At 39.3% G+C, this 22,260-nt stretch overlaps 1 protein-coding gene across 1 annotated transcript in view; it reads left to right on the plus strand.

Annotated features, from left to right (window-relative positions):
* PIEZO2 (piezo type mechanosensitive ion channel component 2) overlaps positions 1-22,260 on the plus strand; it is a 336,655-nt gene that overhangs the window by 227,351 nt on the left and 87,044 nt on the right. Inside the window, exons 10-18 of the mRNA XM_015563603.1 lie at positions 2,217-2,333; positions 5,509-5,547; positions 6,485-6,623; positions 9,457-9,605; positions 12,444-12,674; positions 14,881-15,004; positions 15,647-15,933; positions 17,081-17,229; positions 19,318-19,491. Coding sequence (XP_015419089.1) covers positions 2,217-2,333; positions 5,509-5,547; positions 6,485-6,623; positions 9,457-9,605; positions 12,444-12,674; positions 14,881-15,004; positions 15,647-15,933; positions 17,081-17,229; positions 19,318-19,491 — 1,409 coding nt within the window. The remainder of the gene's footprint in view (positions 1-2,216; positions 2,334-5,508; positions 5,548-6,484; positions 6,624-9,456; positions 9,606-12,443; positions 12,675-14,880; positions 15,005-15,646; positions 15,934-17,080; positions 17,230-19,317; positions 19,492-22,260) is intronic.

The raw sequence follows: 22,260 nt of genomic DNA on the forward strand, positions 1-22,260 counted from the left end.
TTATTAAGGCAGCTTGTTGGTATGTGAGGGAGGCAAGTAGTACAGACGGGTTGACGCACCTTCCATCCACTACCTGCCGGGTCAGGGGTCCACGGGTTCCAGGCAGTTCCAATGAGCACGGCTGGGCTGAAGTCTCTGCGATCCAGTCATGCCTCCTCTCATATCACTTCTAGCTTGGGGCCCTGGTTGCCTATTTTCCCTTTTTCTGTCTTCACACCCACAGACCAATCCACTCATTCATTCATTCATTCAGTCAGTCAGCCAGCCAAATATACAGGGTGTCCTAGAAAAATGTACACACACTTTAACAGCTGATTTCTAGTACATTTTGAAATGCAATATATTTTAATAAACACTGCCTTTATGATTATTCAGAGTGTGTATACATTTTTTGGACACCCTGTATATCACAAGCCGCTGTCTCAGACACAAACCCGGGGCTGAGGATAGAGCAGCAACCCATAGCCAAAATGTCCGCTTAGAGAAACTGTACATTTTACAGGAGAAAAAGAGCCACGAGAAGTAAATGGGATCTGAGGCAGATAGTACAATGACACTGGGTAGGATGCATGTGTCTATCCGTTCCTGGCAAAAGCGCCACCTGAGGCCTGGGCCTCTGTTCAGTTCTCTCTCCTGTGTGAAACCACCTCCCCATTGTGCAGCCAGTCCCGGAGGATGAGGGCCAGGGAAGCCACCCTAGTTCACAGGCTTCTCATGTATCACCTTTCTTTGGGGCCCACTGATGGCAGTTGCACAGTAACAAAATGCTCATGGGGGTCACAGGGAATCCAACTATCGTCTGTTATATGTTTATCCAATTCCCTTATAAAATTCAAGTGTGCCAGTAAAATCCTTTAATTGTTTATTGTGTTTGCTTCCGCCACAAAACCGCATACGAATATGAGTATGTATATATGCCCGAGTAAATGCGTGTACAAAAGAAACTGACATGTATTATGGGAACTATTTTCTGAACAGAGTTTTATAATTAAAGAAAGTTACTTTAAGGAATTTGAGTTTGTAAGAGTTCGTAAGTGCCCTTAGCTTTCTCAGATTTCTCAGGCGACCGCAGAATGGCAGGCAATGTGTGCCCTGGCTGTCCCGCTGCCACAAAGGGGCAGGCTGCTATCCCTGCTCCAATGGATGAGACGTTCAGATGAGACACTGGGCTGCTTTAGCCACAGGGCATCTGGGGACAAAGGAAGGCGGCTAGGAAGACCACGCAGGTTACAGCCTGCACAGTTAACAACAGCATTACACATCACAGGGGCTGCAGGGGTGTGGCTCATCGAGGCAATGGTGGAAGACAGGTGGCCGATTATATCATCATTCCAGATCACCTGGCACATTGCGTGAAAAATGCCAGCCAGCAAATAAAGGTTAGTTCTATGGTAAAAGTCGAGAGAGAGAGAGAGAGAGAGAGAGAGAGAGAGAGAGAGAGAGAGAGAGATATGCAGGTGTCAAAACTTAAATGTAATATATGGACTCCCACCTGGCAAGTGTGAATTTCCACCCAGTGTGTTTCCATGGGTGCTGCATGCTGGCATGGGAACTGGGGAACTGGGCAGTAGGACTGTGTCCCCTCCCTCTGCTCCAAAATCAGTGGTTAACTTCTTTGTATTGGGCCATCTTTGTTGAGACAGCAAACTAAATCACCCAATGCATTCTGTTCCTTATACCCTCTCTTTATCATCTCTCCCAGACCAATTGTCTAATTCAGGCCAATGTCTTATTAGGCAAGGCCACAGTTTTGTGAATAAGATATAGTCTTGCTTAATATTGTATGTAAACTCTAGGTGATTTTGCCTTTAATAAGTTTCTTCTTAATTAAAGATTATCCATGACTGGGTTACATAGTTAACTGTCCACTTTTTTTAAAAAAAAGCTCTTCCTCTAAGAACCATTTGTATAGTTGTCTTCTAGTGTTTAGAACACACATGGAGAGGCTGTGGCTATTTAACCTTAGAAAATATTCCTATAATTTATGGGGCTTAATAGTAATCAGGAACATTTAATAATGATGAGCTTAGCATTTAAATGACAGCATTTTTGTTATCTTTGAAAGTGTCTTGATAAAACCTCTTATATTGTATACGTTAATTTAAAAAATAATTATATCTAAGCGAAGCTGGAAAGTTTCCCTGGCCACCCCAGGGGTTGAGGGAACTGCTCCGGGAAGCAGGGCTGGTCCTGTGAGTTATTATTCTGTGTCTCAGGTGCAGGATGAGAGGACCAAGGAGGAGAGAGCCCTGGACTGTAGTCCCATCCAAATGACAGCTAAGAGGAGGCGGAGCCTGTGGTATGCCACCCATTACCCAACTGACGAGAGAAAAGTAAGACACTAGGAAAGGAATTTCCATTTCCTACTTTATTTTGCTATTTTCATATTATGCTGCTGAATATTGGTCACATAGCATTAATCTCAAGTTGCTCAGTTTATTGAAATGGTTTGACTCTGAAGTCTTAGTAGCGGAGAGCTCTATTCAAGAGGGAGCCCAGTGCTTCCAAAGGGTATACCATGGCTCCATTGTACTCTCTGAGACACCATTCTGTATTTCTGTGCTTTCCACTGAAGTCTCTTAATCCTAAAGAGAAAGAATGTTCTTCATTTTAAAAAAGTAAAGCTGTATGCAAACAATCAAAACCTAAGGAAGTAATCTGTTAGCACTGGGTGGTGAAAGTCTCAGTGTTGAAATACATTGCAGATAATACTTTCACTCTATTAGGTAGCCAGCCACAATAGTAACTCAAGAAACCACTTAGAGAAGATCAAAACAATCTATATGAATACAATTAAGTGTCTCTTACTACTGTGAAGCAACAGTATGGATTGACAAGGAAAAGTGAGTCACAATTGGGTAATTCATGTAACGTTTTGAGCACATATTAACCATTTTGAACTCAACTCAATCCGTGCTATACTGACTTGCTAAAATGTCCCATTGGCAATGCTCCAAAGACACCGAATCTTATTTTTCTTGGATGGAGTCAGCCATTTTGCTTTGTAGCATGTTAGAGTATTGAGGAGCAGATGCTCTGATTTATTTGGTTGTAGGTGAGTTTCTCTAAGACACACGGTCTTATGCTACCCATGGCCGTCCTGTGCTAAGAGAGGGTGGAACAATGAAAACGCTGTCTTAGGGAGCTGGCAGCCATGTGGAGAAGATGTGGCAACCTCGGATATCTGAGGATTTCCAGGGGTCCTTTCCTCTCTCAATACACCATGTTCCAGATGATCATGCTCATTTCACTAAGTGATGATATCCACGAGGATAGCCCAGCAGTTTCCAAAGTGGGGATTCCTAAGGCCCTTACAACAATCCATAAGTTCAAAACTATTTTTGTAATAATTGGTTAAATATTTACCTTTTGTTGTGCTAATGAATTTTTTTCTGATGGTACAAAAGCACAAACCAAGGCAGTGGCATGAACCCCTACAGTCATGGTCAACCCTTCATGGCCACACACTTGCAAAAAAAAAAAAACAAAGCAAAAAGGCCAGTTCCACTTAAGTGTATCCTTGATGAACCAGAACTTTTTATTAATTTTCTTAAGTCTCAGCCTTAGAGCACATGTCTTTTTAATATTATGTGTGACAAAATAAGGAGTTGGCACACACTAAAGTATGACAACTGTGTCAATGAAAAGCATTTGACGGGTCATTGGAAGTGTGGGTTGAACTAGCCATTTTTCATTGAACACCAGGTTTACTTAAAAGAATAGCTGATAGACAGATTGTGGTTGCTCAGGTGTGGGTGTTTGGCAGACAGTTACTGGAAAATAAATATAGTGAGCCAATCTTTTCAAGGCATCAGCTCACAGCATTTGTCGCCAATGATAAAACTTGAACTTTTGAGTGAAAATTCAACGATGGACAAATTTGTATCTACTTCTGAGGGCTTGAAAACTCCCCAATACTTGGGGACTATTTTGATGGAATCAGTGCTGATATTAACAGATGTGCTGTTTTAAATATTGTGTGCTGAAATATGTCAATACTTGGTAGGGCTGTATGACTCACTGAAGCAAATCACCAACATAAGCTATTGCGACATGTGGGTAAAAGACCCATGCAAGGTGCAAGGCACAGGCATACCTTGCTGTATTGTGTTTTGCTTTATTGCGCTTCATAGATGTTGTGTCTTTTTTCAAATTGAAGGCAAACCCCCCACTGGCAAAAAGATGATGACTTGCTTTATGTCAATACTAACTTTATTGCAGTGGTCTGGAACCAAACCCGCAATATCTCCAAGCGTGCCAGTGTATCAATGGTTTTTGATGAAACACTGTGTAAAGTTTGATTTTGATTCCAGATTTCACATTGCAGCTAACCTTCAAGTTCCTACCATTTACTGAGTTGGATGCAGTAGCAAATAAAACTATCTACCATTATCAGGATAGACTATTGAAATGCTTCTTCCTTTGCCAACTACAAATCTCAGTGAACCAGATTTTCTTCCCATACTTCAACCAACACAACATATCACAACAGATTGAACACAGAAACAGATATGAGAATCCAGCTGCCTTCCTTCAAATCAGTCAGACTTTAAAAAGATATGCAAAAGCATAAAACAATGCCACTCTTTTCTCTGTTTTTAAAATGCAGCTTTTTGAATATCTATGTTAAGATATAATGGCTATTTAATTTCCAATGAATATGTAATATCTTTCAATGTCTCAGTTTTCATTTCTCAATGATAGGTGCTGACAGATAGTACTCACATAAAGAACACTTTGGGACCTCCCCCCCCCCACCCCCAGTGATTTGTAAGAATGTAAATGAGTCACGTCTTAAAAGACCTGGGGACCCCTTTGCACTGGCAAAGCAAATGTTTATTATTTAGGAGGAGCCCAAACCATCCGGCACTAACGTAGCTAAAGAACACAGTCCTATAATAATTCTTTTGTCATAGACAGCATGCAAATCTTAAAATAATCTCAAAACACACAACAAATAATGTTTTATTTATTATGAAACATCTATTTCTTGAAAAGCGAACATTCAGAATTTTGCAGTGTCTCAGAGGGTTCTAGGAATTCAAAATCAAGCGGTTTAATCTATTAAAACAAAACACTGGAAAATATAATTAACATTTATAGTGATGTTGTTTATGCCTGCTTACTTGCTGTTAAAATTAAAAGTCAGCATCAGAAGCTGGACAATCTATAATAATAAAAGCGTAATATGCTAATTAGATGAGACATCCTTCCGGAAGTCCTTCCAGATGACCTTCCAGGCGAAGCTGCTGCAGAGGGGGCTGAGGCAGTGGTGGGGGCCAAGCCCCTTGCACGAATTTCATGCATCGGGCCTCTACTGTTATAATAAACAGCAACATCCCATTCAATTATACGTCCCTTTACATTTTGCATGGCAATTTTAACATACTAGCATCGAGCTAGTTTAAGAGAATGGATATGTGTGTGGTGAAACTTGGTAGATATATATAAACATTACAATGCTTTCGGCTTATATATTAACATGCTGTCCTGCATTGCTTTTTGCAGCTTTTATCCATGACTCAAGATGACTACAAACCATCTGATGTTAGTATATCCTTAGAATTATTATTTATATGTGCATAAGTGATGTAAAGGTGACATAAATGCAATTAGCTCCTTTAGTATATTTTAATGATCTATACAATCTCTATAACTTTTTGAATAATTACTTTGTAGAAATTAGATCTGGTTTATTGCTATTAAAACACTGACTTGCGAACTCCAGCATAGTCATACAGGATGTATTTAAACTTTTAAAAAACCATGGTGGAAGTTTTAGAAAGCATTTTGCTCTGTGGCTCTGCCTGCTACATAATTTGAATAGGAACTCTTACATGTCCACGGACACATACACATATGTATATGTGCGTGTGTATGTTTATATGCATACCTTTAAAATTGTAAAGCCAAAGAAACAGAGGGGAAAAAATAAACAAGAAATTGCACGTAGTATATGACGTATTACAATAAGGGGATTACAAGCTGGCAGCATCAGGCAGAGATCCCCAGAGGGAGTGCCGTCTGAGCTGAGACCTGTTGCATTAGCCCTGTGCAGAGCCTATGGGCTGTGGGGCAGGACAAGGAAGGGCCAGGGCAGCGAGGAAAGGTCTAGAGTCCCTAGTGCTGGAGGCTGGCTGGGAGGAGGATGCCATGAGAGCAGAGACTAGCAAGATAGGCCAGGTCATGAGGCCTCAGGCAGCCTTTTCCAGAGTTCATACTCTAGACTGAGAACGGAGGTGTATTGCATAGTGTTCAGCAGAGACGGGACAAGGTCAGAGTCACATTTTATTGCGATCTGTCGCAATTGGAGAGGGAATAGACACAATTTCATCTTGCTAACGTGGAGAGCTGACTAAGTTGTTCGCTATCCATCCATCCTTCACTGTGGAGTTATACCTTAGCGTAAGGGCAGGAGGCTGTATGTCCACACTGAAAACAGCAGCTGCATCACAGATGTGCCTCTTCCCTCACGCCCCCGCAGGGCCTGCTGGTGACCGTGAATGGCAACCCTGTGGATTACCACACCATCCACCCGAGTCTTCCCATCGAGAATGGCCCTGCCAAAACCGAGCTGTACTCCACGCCGCAGTACCGGTGGGAGCCCTCGGATGACTCTGCAGGTGAGGAGCCAGCTCTGCAGACTGCTGTCTGCCCAGGGTTTTAGTTTCTTGCAGGCATAAATTCAGCCTGACATCTCTGTCTTTTGTTTATTGTTCATCGGATTTGGTTCTTTTTTCTTCTTTCTTTTTCTAACAAGTCTTGTCTTCCAAGGTTGGTATAATTAAGCTCAGTTCCTTAAGTTCTCCCTTTATTCTGCCCCAACATATGATTATGTGTGTTCTATCCTTATCTACAAACTAAGAGGCATAATCATGGCAAATGTTGAAAAATAAAAGGTAAAAAATGATTTTAAGGATGTCAACTTGTGTATATGTATGTTTTAGTCTTTCCATCATTTGATAATGTTATCCTGGTCAATAGTTCTGCAGGTTAATGGATGAATCTTTTCAGAAAGAGTTCTTTTTGTCTATTAAGAAGAGGAGAGGGTCAAAACTTGTACACGGCCCTCCCCCACCCTCCTTATTTTCTGTGTATTGTGCTAAGGGAAGGCAGCCTGGGGTGGAGGAGGTCTTGTCCTCAGACTTGGTTTTTAGGCCCACACAGCATTTTCTTTAAATAAAAAAAAAATTGAATAGTAACCAACATTTTAAAAGCTGCAGCTCTCATCTAGAAATGCACATTTCCAGAATCCCTTGAAGAATACAAATATCTGGCAAACTGATCCCTTATTTCTGTAAGGCAGCAGCCGACTAGACCACTGTTGCCGTTGCCTTGTTGGAAACCATGCCAGACACCAATTCATAGACAGAATTAGCTGAGGGGAGGAAAAGCAGATCACATGCAGGTAGCAACAAAGTGGCTACAACAATATAGTGGATTTTTCTCTCTATTTTTATGGAATTAAAGCTAGAGTTGTTATATATTATCCTAAATTTAGTAAATAGCCAGCCACTATCCAATCTGTGTTATCAGTACATTGAGCTGACTCTCACGCCCTTTTCTTTCATAATTCTTTATCAGGCTTATTCTAATGCACTGTTATTCGTAGTTCTTTATGAACACTATCAGTGTTTCCTGCAGTTGCCTCTGACAGTGCATCTACTTAGCAGCACAAATGGTTAGTACATTATCCAACATTCCTCCTCCGTAAGGTCAGATCAAGTTCAGTCCTCTACCCGACCCTGAACGCCCCCACACACACCCCGCCCTAGCTGGCATCTGCAATCCCCACAGAGCACCCGACTCTACTGGTTAATTGCCCATTTCTCCTTCCTACGTGTATATGTTTCAGTTTGCAACTCGGACTTACATGAAGGTTTTCACTTAGAGAACGTGTCAGGAAATGCACTGCTTTCCAAAGTGTGGTCCTCACACCTTTGGCATTAGAATCACAAAGAGAAGGCCTAAGAACAAGCATTTATGGCATTGGAAGTTTGAGACGTAGAAGTCAGAGCCAAATATCCTTCTATTGACACATTACTTAACATGAAAAGAAATGAACAGAATTCTGACTGCTGACAAGGCAAACCCACACATACTAAATCATAAACTGAACTTTCAAAAGTAAAACAAGTTTTTTTTTTATTTGAATCTATATTTGCAAAAAAATGTTATCACTAGAGAAGGAGCATGCCAATAATTGTAAAATTCATTAAATTTAGATTTTCGTGACTGTCTCCACTCCGTGGACTCCCCCAGTAAACCCCAGGCTCATCCTACCTCGGCGTTGGAGGGATGGGGGGCAGTGGGCTTCTGCGGGAAGAAATATCCCAGCCGCCCTTAGAGGCTCACTGCTAAGCCTTCGTGGCCACTGGTTTTTTGGTGATTTATGCTCCCTTTTCATGGTGCTCAGTAACTCCCTAAATGGGATGTAGCCTATTTAATTTAATTTAAGAAATACGAAAAGGACATTTTACTTAAGTGTGTCACTCATTATTTCATCTGTGGAATCAAAATAGCTTCCCTGACATCTGTAGGAGGATCTTGCAGAGGAAACCTTCACACCCATGGCAGTACTTTCCTGTTGCTGGTCTCTTCAACTCAGCCCTTTACACTGTGTCTCTTGCTTTGGCCTGATCTTTCCATGCTCAGTATGACTTACCCGCCTCAACATGTCCCAAAAGGAAACTATGGACCATCACATGCACTCTGGCAAAGTGGTTGGTTGGTGGGTTTTCTACACTTTTCCTGTATCCATACTCCACATACTCTTTGTATTAGTTATCCATCACTGAGGAACACACTTAGTGGTTTAAAACAGCATTTATGTCACCCTGTTTTTGTGGGTAAGGAATTGTCTGTGATTAGGTGGAGAGTCTCTGGCTCAGGGACTTCATGATGCTGAAGTCCAGCTGCTGGCCAAGCCCGCGGTCCCATCTGAGGGCTCGCCTGGGGACAGTCTGTTTCCATGACCACTCACCTGGCCACTGGCTGGCCTTATGCCTTTGCTGACTGCTGACCAGAGGCATCAAGCCCTTGCCACCTGGGGTCCTCCATTGGCAGCGTACAACATGGCAGCTGATTTCTCTCACTATTCTGTTCTTTAGAAGCCCATCAGAGGTCCCACCCACAGCCAAGAAAGAGGGTTACACAAGACAGGAACACTAGGAGGTAGGGGGTCATCGGCGAGCGTCTTAGAAGCTTCCCTCCACACTCTCTTAAATCAAAATTTTCTTCCTGTAATTTCTGAGTGCGGGTTCCCATTACACTCACCAAGCAAAACTTAATGATTCTGTTTGAATTCTAAGGACTTTGTGAATTGGAAATAATCTCTGAAGCCTTCAATGACAAACCATGCTAAAAACATACATGAGCAGCATTGCTTGGGACATGTATACAAAATTCTTAGACTGTATTTGCATAACTAGTTACATAAAGTATTTGTCTCTCTAGAAAAGAAAGAGGAAGAAGAGGATGAGAAAGAAGAATTTGAAGAGGAAAGGAGCCATGAAGAAAAAACAAGCGTGAAAGTTCACGCCATGGTCTCTGTGTTCCAGTTTATTATGAAACAAAGTTACATCTGTGCCCTCATTGCCATGATGGTATGTACGCGAGGCCACAGCACGGGGGCTGGGAAATGTGCGCGGGGCCCGCTGGCTGGCAGCCTCGCTGTCCTCTGAGGAACAGCAGGAAGGTCTTACTCTCCCCACTGTTTTGGCGGAGAATGTTTGGTTATATTAATTTTTCATGGCATTTTTATATTATGGATTTCAAAATCATATCCTCTTCCGCTCAGCCTCCTTTTAAATATTAATACATTTCTCCCAAATTAGCCTAGCAAGTCAGACAGTCCCTATTTTGCTAATTTAAAAGGACATTTTGTGTAGTTTTTCCGAGTGATATTGAAGGTGTTCAAGATTACCATAGATTGCTTTTATTTCTTTCCGATAGTAAGAATTGCCTTCACATCTTGTCTTAGATTTGAGTGGGACTCTTTTGTATTTCAGCTGCAATACACTTTTACCAATATGAATCTCAAGCAACCAGAGTTCCCAAGGGCTTTTGCCATTCTGAGCGCTCAGTATAGGCATGTTTCTACTCACCTCCAGGTGCCTCCTTCATCTCTCATTCCACAGCATCAGAAGCAGTCTTCTGGCCTCTACATAGATGACAACAGAAAGCCTCATTTCCATACTTCCTAAAAACAAACCCTCATGGGAAATCGAATTTATTTTTGAGAGACCTAACACTTATTTAACACAAAACTCTTCCAAAGTATGTGGTTAATGGTGAGAGATCTCATGAATATCTTTGATGATAAAAATGAAAATATTCTATAAAGCTAGGGGGGGGAAATACCTAGACACTGTTTCCTCTGTCAATGTTTTTCCACTGGGATAGCTGAGAGAGGGATGGAAAAGAGAAAGCTCCACAAAACTAAAGGTGGCTCTTTTGGAGCTTGCAAATTCTGTTCTCTAAATAATATGAATTCTGTCCTCTTTGGGTTCTTTTTGATATTTTCTACAGATCAATCGCTACAGCAAAATATTGATTTTAAAATATCAAACATATAAATACAGCTTACAAATCTAATTCTTAACTCAAAAGAGCATACACTTCCCCCCACTCTTTCTAAAAATAAGCCAGCTAACTTTGGTCACTGTTTGTAAAGAAATAGGGCTTTAACATTTTTTTGAATACACATTTTGTGGGGGGGAAAAATCTATTCTAAAAACAACATAAGAGAGCAGATCCTTCATTAGGGACGTGCCCTTATCTGTTGCCATTTCTGTGGTGTTAGTGGAGCCACAGTATTAATGGTTTAAAAATGCCTGCCTTCCATGGAAGCTCCCGGCTGCGCAGGCTTTTAATCACAGACAGAAAGAGAAGTCCCAAGGAACTGACTGTTAGAACAATATATGTATTTATTCAAGAATACTAAGTGTGGATATACTAACCTCTCAGGAAACCCGGACACTGAACGTAGGAAGCAACATACTGCAGAGTCTGCTTCCCAACATCACAACTGAGAGACATAGGATACTTCGGCTTTAAGAGGAAAGAAGTTTTAAAAAATCCGTATCGCTTGTTTTTCTCCCTTGCTCACTCTCACCTTCCAAACAAGAACAGTGTGCAGGGGGGAAATCTGCTGGGATTATGATACCTGTGAAGTTTACTTTCCTGGGTCACACACACAAAAATGGTAGTCACATTTGCATCTCATACTGGGATAAATGCATTAAATACAGCATTTAATGCAGATACATTAAATGTTACCTGAATTTTGATAAAACACTACTTCCAAGAAATAAATATTTATGAAAATACTTCAGACTTATCATAGCTGTCAGTCACTAACTTAATTTTGATAAGAGGAATTTTAATTTTCAGTTTATACCTATATGTTTTAACCAACAATTTAAGATAAGTTGCCACTTAAAAAGCTAGCTGTGCTTTAGGACAAATTTGCAAATTGCTGAGAGGAAATATTTGTTGGGTCCATGCTGACTTCATTTATCTTAATACTTACCTACTTTCCAGAAGCAAAACAGACTTGTAAAACACTTTAGACTTTATAACTAACTCTTGATAATTAGTGACATTCAGGAATATGATTGATTTCAATTAGCACCAAACATATCTATAAATTTTTTTGTATCAGACAGAGATTATGATAAAACATGATAGAATTCCTGAAGTTAATAATATCTGTGAGACTGATTTACTCATTGTTCTGGTAGCTGTCCTTTGAGATACATTTCTGATTCTTTGATAGTTTAGTGTGAATGGAAGAAGATGTATCATTTGCACAAATGGTGTGAGGGCTCTTTAGTCCTACTCCTTACAGGACAGAAGCGGAGGTTGGTCTTTAAATTAGTGTGGCTTTTTGTCTAGGGTGTGCAGAAACCCAACATACAACTTCCTCATGTGCATTTTCTAATTTCTATCATTGCATTTTCTTGGTTCATCCGGGAGTGATCTGTGAAGCGTAACAAGTGTGCTTACCCTGGTGATTCCCACAGCTTCCATTTCTGAGCCCAGCTCTGGGCCGCACTCAGCACCCTTAAATAACTGCTAACTCCAAGATAGTTTGGTAAAAGAGGGGGGAAAGCACTTACAGTTGCTTTTAATACTGCAAAGCAGGGTGAAGATGAAGACCTTTGGGGCTAGAGGGAAAGAACCTGGAATGAAGACCCCCTTGCCTTTAAATCTATTCCCTATAAGCATTTCAAAAGCAATGTTCTCAGGGTAATCAGTCTTTCTCTTCTCTTCCCTCTCTGTGCCACAGGTTGGGATCTCTCTCCATGCTTTCAGCACAACTCTCTCCTCTCCCCATTTGAATGTCACTGACTCTCTCTTTATAGATGACTTTTAACTTACCAGAGTAGATGGCTCTGTGCTGTACTGACCACTGCTTTCCTCCCCCTTCCTCCCTCAAGGCTTGGAGCATCACCTACCACAGCTGGCTGACCTTCGTGCTGCTGATTTGGTCATGCACTCTCTGGATGATCCGCAACAGAAGAAAATACGCCATGATCAGTTCTCCTTTTATGGTTGTCTATGCAAATCTATTGCTGGTATTACAGTACATATGGAGTTTTGAACTTCCGGAAATTAAAAAGGTCCCAGGATTTTTAGAAAAGAAAGAGCCAGGAGAACTTGCCTCAAAGGTAAGTGTCTAAGAAACCAAGAACATAAAACATTATAACCACAATAAGCCATAATAATCATATCTAAGCAAAAACTTACAAAAATCGGATGAAACCGGTTTGGCTTAGTGGATAGAGCATCGGCCTGTGGACTAAAAGGGCCCAGGTTCGATTCTGGTCAAGGGCATGTACCTGGGATGCGGGCACATCCCCAGTAGGAGATGTGCAGGAGGCAGCTGATTGATGTTTCGCTCTCATCGATGTTTCTAACTCTCTATCTCTCTCCCTTCCTCTCTGTAAAAAATCAATAAAATATATTTTTAAAAAAAAACTTACAAAAATCGGTTCCAAATATGCACTGCTTTACAAAAATGAATAGATATGAAACTATAATAATTCAAACATGAACAAAAAAAATATTACACCATGCTTTTAGATCTTATTTAAAAGAGACGATGCTTTCCACTCAAAGAACAAATATAGTCTACGTTATTTTTAGTATGAATTATACTTTAGTACAGTGATTTTCAATGGGTGTGCTGCAACTGGGACACTTGTGTACTGCAAATTTTTTAAAAACAGGCAATACCTGACTATTGCAGGGGCACTGACCTCTTTTCTTTTAGATTGTCGAATAATAATAATAAAAAAAAACAACAACCAACACAATAAGCCATCTGGTATGAATGAATCAAAAATATCCCTATTTTTTGTTAGATTGGCAAAAATATATATTTTTGGTGTGCCTCAGAACTTTAGTAATTACTTTATGTGTGCTATAAGATTAAAAAGATTGACAATTGCTTCTATAGTAGAAATGAGATGGGGAAACAGTAAAATAAAATGTAAAACATATAGAAGGATTAGAGGACTTTGACAATTGATTTACAAAACAGGCTGAACTCATTGCTGTTACAGATAATCATTGATTATTAGTTAAAATATTTTTCTCTAATTATGTCGTTAAAAAGATTTTTTAGTAGCAAAAATTAAATATGACATGCTTTTCTTTCTTTACTGATTACATATAATATTCCTTCATCTATAGTTAGAACGTTCACAATCTTTTACTATCCATTTATTTTTATGGCCTATTTGAAGATTAGGGGCCACAACTCTTTTGTTTGGTGAACAGAGTAGCATATTCTAAACATACATCCCCTTTGTGTTGGTGACTTTGTGTTAAGACAGTAAAAGCAATCATGTGTAATTATGAATGAGCCTTGAAACCCTTCTTTAGGCAGAGAATTGCTCTCTGAGAGAGACATTCATTTACATCACATGAAATTCACCTTTTTTATATGTTACAAGGCATATCATAGAAGCAATCAGACATAAATGGGGGTGTTGAGTAGACCATACAGAGGACTGGTTCTTATAACAGATTTTTTGGTGAAGGCTATTGGAGGTAAAGGAAAAAAAACCTAACAGGTGAATGCTAATCCTAATAGGTGAATTGGATCATAATCCTCTGTGTTCATAGATCGTGACAACTTTATTCATTCATTTATTTGTTTATTAATTCATTCATATAAAGCATCCATACCTACCCTACTCTCACCTTCACTCCCAAACTTTAATATTGATGAGACTTCTAAAATTGCATGTCATCTAACTAGTTGAATTACCTCCTGTCTAATTTAGAATTAACAGTTCTTTGGGGGAGAGGGACATTTGGGGGGCAATAAATTTTTTTTACTTATAATAAAAATGTTATTCTGGGGAAACTAAGGTCTGTACTTATATTTTAATGTACCTGGGAGTTTAAAAAAAGGCAGCAAGACTTTCTTATAGGTAATAATACAACTCCAAGATCATAAAATATCTATCATGGTGACATTAGTCAAAGCACATTATTAAACACACACTGTTAACAGATACCAGGTGGGTCACTGGGACAGAAATTAAGAGAAAGAAAGAATATGGCCTGGATCTTCAAAGGTCTGAACACCTCCGATGGAGGCAGACACAGCTATTTTGCCACATTCATCAGCTCCTACAGTGTCTCATTTCTGGTTCCACCAAACTACATCAACTACCACCTTCAAAACCTGGCTTTTAACTCACCTTCCCAACAGAAATCAAGCAGGTGCTTGACACTGTCTCAAATAGGAAGGTTAATTGAGCAAGTGCCCACTGAAATGTGGAGAACATGTTGCATTTGTTGAAATGTATTTACACCCAGAATGGTGGCTTAATTCTTGTTTTGCTCATTCCCTATTTTCAGATACTTTTCACCATTACTTTTTGGCTACTGCTGAGGCAACACCTCACCGAGCAAAAAGCTCTTCGAGAAAAGGAAGCTCTTTTATCTGAGGTCAAAATTGAAACTCAGGAAATTGAAGAAAAAGGTAAATTAGTGTGTACAGTGTGTGACTGGAGATTTTTGTGCTCGGCAGAATTACAGAGAAAGAGCCCCTATGCTTCAGACTAGGTGGAAGGTGAACATTCACTTGGAGTGATAAATAGCAGTATTGAACGACGTGAGATTTAAATTACACATGAGATTTGCAGGAGTTTTTGAAAATATTGTATCATTTGACCCTCACAAAAGTAATTCCCACTTAAGGGAAGAAGGAAGAAGGGGCTAAAAGAAGTTAAATGATTTATCTAAGGTAATATTGTAAGAGCCACCAAACAATCAGAATTCAAAATTGAAATAGTAGTTTTAATTTGTGTTATTGTTGCCTATTTATTTTTCTAGAACCTGTTGTATTAAAGCTATCATTGATATTGCAAATGAAATAGGTATTCTAAAAGATTAGTATAAAATATTACCAAATTTATTTCTTTTAAAATATATCATAGAAAGATTATAAAATTTGACTATGATTAGTTATAAATGCTTCTTGGTTTACTAGAACAGTCTAAAACCAAATCACATAGTAACACATAAAACACATGCTTCCATGTCCCACATCTGACACCTGTTCAAAGTGTGGTTTTGGTCAGGGAACCAGCTCGGTGTAACAGCACAGTCTTTTATTTTGAAGATGACGAACAAGATACACAAGTGGAAGGAGAGGCTGAAGAGAAGGGGGAAGAAGAGGAAGAAATGGAAGAGAAGCAAGAGAGTAAGAAAGAAGAGGAGGAGGAGGTGGAAGAAGATGATGACCAGGACATCATGAAAGTCCTTGGCAATTTGGTGGAGGCCATGTTCATTAAGTACTGGATCTACGTCTGTGGAGGAATGTTCTTCTTTGTCAGCTTCGAGGGTAAAATTGTGATGTACAAAATCATCTACATGGTGCTGTTTCTGTTCTGTGTGGCCTTGTATCAGGTGGGTCATCAATTGTCCTCTAGTTTTTAATTCTCACACCCATCCCAGGAATATATGTGCGCTTCCTATGATGGCATTCTAAGTTACTATAATAATCCCGTGAACAAATATCATTTAAGTGATATTCAATTCAAACATTACATATTAAGAACTCTAAAATGGGAAGTGACTTTAGTTTGTTCATAATTTTAAAATGTTAGGTTCTTAAAAAGCAATTAAAAATAGTTCATGAGCATTTCAAAAATGTTTAAAAAAAGGAGCCTATACAATTAGGTTAATTTTAATAGCAATTTAACAACAATGACTGAATAATCTAAAATACTGAATGATACTCAGTTCACTTGTGTTCTAGAGTCTGGAATCAGAAAACTGGGTGTGTGTATATACACCTCTATTGTAATGTGTCAGCTGCTTAAGCATCTTATTAATTAGAAGTTATAGAATATTGTATTATACTTAATTAGTCTCTCTACAAATTCAGTTTTAACTTATGATAAAAGTTTGAATTCAATGATAGAAACAAGTGCAGCAGTAAAATGTTCTTGCTTGCAGCCAATAAAACACATGAAGCAACTGTAATAAACAAGAGTATATTACATGTGGAGATAAAAATATATCAACTGAAATAAATCAAGTTTTGAAATACTCTTAAACATTCAGGGAGGTGCTCTCTAATGAACATCCATGGGCTTGTAGTACAGAACAATGTCTTCTCTCCATGGTGGTTTCACATTTTTATTTATAAACTACCACTTTGATTTCAAAACTGAGGCAGTTTTCTCCGAGCTATAAACAAAATGATGGCAGCATCTACTATACTGTTCCTTGAGTGTCCTATAGACCATAGCTTGTGCTAAGAGCCTTACAAACATTATTTTATCCTCTTAACAACTCTCAGAGTGGTTACTTACGGAGGAGGACTCAGAAGCTCAGTATGGCCCAGCCACTTGCCTGAAGACATAGTTAACTTGGGGTGCTACCGAGATTCCAATCCAGATCCATTCAACTCCATGAGGAACAGAACTTAGACTTTATTTTCAAGTATTTGTGAATAGCATCACCTGTCTTAGTTGAATAAACGGGACATTTTTTTTGTGAGTTTTTCTATAACCAGTGTTCTGTTTGTTTCTCAATGACTGATTCACAGGTGCACTATGAATGGTGGAGGAGAATTCTAAAATATTTTTGGATGTCTGTGGTTATTTACACTATGCTGGTGCTTATCTTTATATACACATATCAGTTTGAAAACTTCCCGGGCCTGTGGCAAAATATGACTGGATTGAAAAAAGAAAAGTAAGCAATTTCGGTGTATGAAGGAATGTAAAAGTGACCGGCAGGATTAAGACTTGAAAGCATATTGTTCAAAACACTTTTATGGAAGATTTTAGTAAAACCTGGTGTAGTTCATGTCTATAAGTTTCTTCAGAACAGGATTTGTGTCTTATTCATTTGTGTTCTCTCCATTTAATCCTGATCTTGGCCCATAAAAAGGACTCTGTGAATATTGACTGAAAAGTGAATTGACTGAAAAGTGAATTGACCGAAAGCGAATTTTCAGCTCTATTTTAATGAAATTACATTTTCTAAAATCAGTTTTATGTGAAACACACCTGTGTAGTACTTAACCAGTCATGTTTTCTGGTGTCCAAATGGAAGCTCAGCTCTTCAGTTCATCAGTAGTTCATGGACTCACCGTATAAAGCAGCAGCCGCTCCTCACTTGTGTAGCTTGCGCCATGATTATAGAGAGCAGTCGGTGCCACAGGGAAAAATTATTTAAGTGCTTATAGGCTAGTGGTTATGAAATGATTTTCCTTGTGCGTGTAATAGATGGTACTCTATCCTTTTCTAGTTTGCTTCTTTAAATAATGAAATTAGTTTAGAAATCCAACCAGAATTGGGCATAGAGTAAATATACTTTTGGTGGCCAAGAAAAGAGATGAAAAGGATCACCAAGCAGCTAGACTAACACATATTTAATATGTATTCAACAAATATTTATTGAATGCCCTCTATGTGCCAGACACTGTTCTGTGCCTGGGAATACAACAGGAAGCAAGACAGACAGAATCTAAGCCCTTTGCAGTTTATATTCTAGTAGAGGAGACAAACCAAAGAGAGACTTAATGTATAAATTAATTATAAATTGTGACAAGTCTGTGAAGGAAACAAAAACAGGCTGAGGTAGTGAACAATGAGGGATTCCAAACATAAATGAAGTGGTCAGGGCAGGCTGCACTGAGGAGGTGTCACTTAAGCCCCACCTGAAATATAAGAAGGAGCCTGTCTTTAGAAAAAAATGTGTGAGTTGAGATCTGAGATGCTCAAGAGCATCCCAGGCAGAGAGAACAGCAAATGCAAAAGGCTGGACAGAAATTGGCTCATATGAGGAACTGAAGGAAGGCTCTCCACCAGGAGCAAGGGGGTAGAGAGTGGAAGGAGAAGAGAAGAGGTGGGAGAGTTCAGCCAGGCACCCAGGACGAACATGACTTCTTGGTAGGACTGGTTGGTATTTCATTCTTGGTGCAATTTTAAAAAGTCTTTAAAGCACCTACCTGAGAAAAAGTGATGTGTCGGGGGGCACGAGTAGAAAAACAAGAAGACTGCTCAGTGAGCAATAGAGTGAACCTGTGAGACACGATGGTGGCTTCACCCAGAATCGGTGGCGGTAGAGATGGACAGCAGAAGTGCAGATTCAGATGTTCAGGCAGGCAGGGAAGGCAAAGTGGATGAATGAGATTTAAGAATAAAAAGAATCAAGGAAGACTTCCTGACTTTGGAATTTGGCACAAGTTAGACTGTTTTACCAGAGGGGACTCGAGTGGTGAGAGAGGTAGAGAACAGCTTGGCTGAGGAAAATGGGGAAATTAAGAATACTGTTTTCAAAACACAATGAAATATCCATGAAACAACCAACTTCCAGTAGACATTTTGGTATGAGAGTGAGAGTCCACAGGAAAAGCCTGCGTTTTAAATGCACATCTGAGTCACTGATGTAAAGATGGTATTTAAATCCCCAGGATGAGATGATATTTTCTAGGGAAACTAAGCTCCAGAAGGACTCAATACTGAGCCCTGGGGTATTTCAGCATCTGGAGGTTCAATGGAAAAGCAGGAGGTGGTGACAGAAGAGGGAAACCAGGACAGTGTGGGGGCATGAAGACCAGGGTTGTTTCAAGAAGGAATAGAGGCAAAATTAAACAAAGACAGAAAAGCAGCCACTGAATTTGGCAGTATCAAGGTTGTTATTGTCCACTGTGAAAGCTGGTAAATTGGACTGCTGGACACCTGACGAAGGTGTCATTTACAGTAAAAAGACTGTGTCTTCATTGCCTAAGAAAGGGTCTTGTTTCTCTCCCCCCCCCACCCCCACCCCCCGCAGGCTTGAGGATCTCGGCTTAAAGCAGTTCAGCATGGCTGAACTATTCACTCGCATATTCATCCCAACCTCCTTTCTGCTCGTGTGCATTTTACACCTTCACTATTTCCATGACCGGTTCCTGGAACTCACAGACCTAAATTCCATTCCCAGCAAGGAAGACAGCCCCATCTACAGGTGAGTGAGCGCAAGAAGCACACACCTCTTAGGAAGGCAGCCCGAATTTCCCTCCTTCCTTGGCCACCTTGCAAGAGGCCAATAATCTAATTTAGAGTTTCAACCTTGAACTTTCCATGAGTATCAACCTGTAAGTGAGAAAAAAAAAGAAAAAAATGTGGGATATTTGATGACACTTTTTGAAACAATTGGTAATGATTTATGACATTAATATAAAGTGACCTTGGTAGTTATTGAGTAGATTCAGAGTAGCTGTGTAGACTAAAATAGTTTAGAGTTGGTGTTGTATATTTTGTGTCTAGCTAATTCAAAGGAGTTTTCTATTGTGCAGAAAACCACTAAGGAAGTCATTGTGAGCGAGAGCTTTCCAAAAGATGATTGGGCAGAATTTTCCCTTCTGTTTTGGAAATGAACCTTCGCTAACAGGATAGAATCTACCATCCACAATAGTGCTTGCACCAATTTAAGGAACACAGTAATTTGATTGTTCCCTCTTTGTAACTAGAATAACATTTAAGAAGAAAAAGTGAAGACAACATCTTTTATCAGCATTCTGTTGTTATCTTTGCAACAATAAATGTAAAGTGATTACAAGTAACAGAGGGGATATTGCTCTCCCCGCCCATGTGTGCTGCAACCCCAATGGGTTATCGCAAATTCCCCAATCTGTTGTATCACAGGAAAATTGCCATCATTCTTCTATGAATGTCAATACTGATTTTCCTCTCTGCCTCATAGTTAGTCTATGATTCAGTTTTTGGAAAAATGCTTGTTCAGTAACTAAGAAAGCCAAGGGCTGTATTAAGGAGTGTAGATGCCACAGTTGAAAATTCCCCTAACTTTTTTCAAGGGAAAAAATGAGTACATCAAAAGAAAATGAAGTAATATTTCATCAGGCACAGTTTGTGAAATACCAAGCTTTCAATTTTCTGCTCTAATAGGAGCTGGAATTATGGATAACTCAAAAACACTTTTATTTGGTGATGAAAAACATTTCATAATTGTTTTCTCTTTACTTATGACCAGCAGATGTATTTTCCTTGTGTTTTGTTGAACCTGAGCTTACATTTCGTTTTCATTCTGAGCATACTCCAGATGACTGTCAGTGTGTCAGCCAGTCATTATTTCTTATCCTTTTACCACCATAAATAATCAAACTCAGCCCTGACCAGTTTGGCTCAGTAGATAGAGCATTGGCCTGCGGACTCAAGGGTCCCGGGTTCGATTCCAGTCAAGGGCATGTACCTTGGTTGCGGGCACGTCCCCAGTGGGGAGTGAACAGGAGGCAGCTGATCGATGTTTCTCTCTCATCGATGTTTCTAACTCTTTATCCCTCTCCCTTCCTCTCTGTAAAAAATCAATAAAATATATTAAAAAAAATAATCAAGCTCAATGAAAACCTGTGTCCTCCTAGTGCCCCAGGAGGAGAAGGGTGTGGACGGGGTAAGTTGCGGCCTTCAATGAGAATCAAACATTCAGAAACATAAAGTAGTTATTAGACTTATCAGGGTGATCACCTTGGAAGGTATATAAATGTCTAATCACTGTTGTGCACCTGAAACTAATATAATATTGTATATCAACGTTAATTGAAGTATAAATTAAAAAAAATATAAGAAAAACAGAAGTTTGGGGGTCCCTAGGAAAGATTATTTGTAGGCAAACTTGTTGGCAGGAGAAATAACACTAAGATTAAAAATTTATAAAAGCAATGCCTGCATAGACAACTGAATTTTTAATAATTAGAAAAAATATTATTTAATGATTCCTTTGACATTGTTTGTGATACATATGGGTCAAACTAGCGTTTGATATTTAACTCTGACAATGTAACATAGTTTATTCAATTACAAACCCTCATCATTTTTTCAAAAAGTCATATTCAGTAATCAAAAAAAAATATTTTAGTCAGAGATTTGAAATGTTTGTGAAACAAATATAATTATTACTAATTGCTAATGAATCCTTTTTAATTTTTTTCTTCTAGATGCCCTTTTTCCCTTACATCTTTCTTTTCTATGTAGGAGCCTTTTCTTGCCATTATTATTATTATTATTATTATTATTATTATTTTAATTTGGCTGCATATGTCCCTCCTACTACAGTTAGTGAGAGCCCAGGCCACCATTATTTTTCATTGTCATGTCTCAGTCCTCTTTCACACAGCCAAATAGAGATATAAGTCACAATTAAAAACCAAAAACAAAACAACAGAGAATTTTAAGACCATAGTTTTATAGAAGACAATACATCTCAGGAAAGATTTTACCAGCCTAAGGAATCACAACTTTTGAAACAGAGGGTATGTGAAAACTGAATTCCCTTGAGTATATAGAATATTACTCAACCTGTAGTTTCTGGGGAGGGACTACAGCCTCATGTCAAGATGCATTTGCCATGTTTCCTCAGCTGCTACATTTACAGCCCGCACTCTCTACACTATAGCAAGAGAAGAAAGGTTGCAATGATCTGGAGCAGTGTGAGGTCACTGCTTGCCTTCCTCACAGCTTTGCTTTATCACTAAGCACACCCTTAACAGTTAACTTTCCAATAAAATGTAAAGGGTAAGGAGAGAGTAATAATAGCAGCTATCTGAAGAGCTTAGGTACATGGGATTTTATTTTTAGTTTTGTGTTGGGGGGAAAAAGCCTTCTGGGACCTTAAAGAATTGGAAGGACTCACTCCAGTTTAGTATTTTTGGACTTCATATAAGAGTTTAATATAAAAGCTCCCAAATTTTAACTTCAAACATATGCTCTATAGCCCATC

This window comes from Myotis davidii, unplaced genomic scaffold (genome assembly GCF_000327345.1).
Source record: "Myotis davidii unplaced genomic scaffold, ASM32734v1 scaffold78, whole genome shotgun sequence".
Taxonomy (NCBI): domain Eukaryota; kingdom Metazoa; phylum Chordata; class Mammalia; order Chiroptera; family Vespertilionidae; genus Myotis; species Myotis davidii.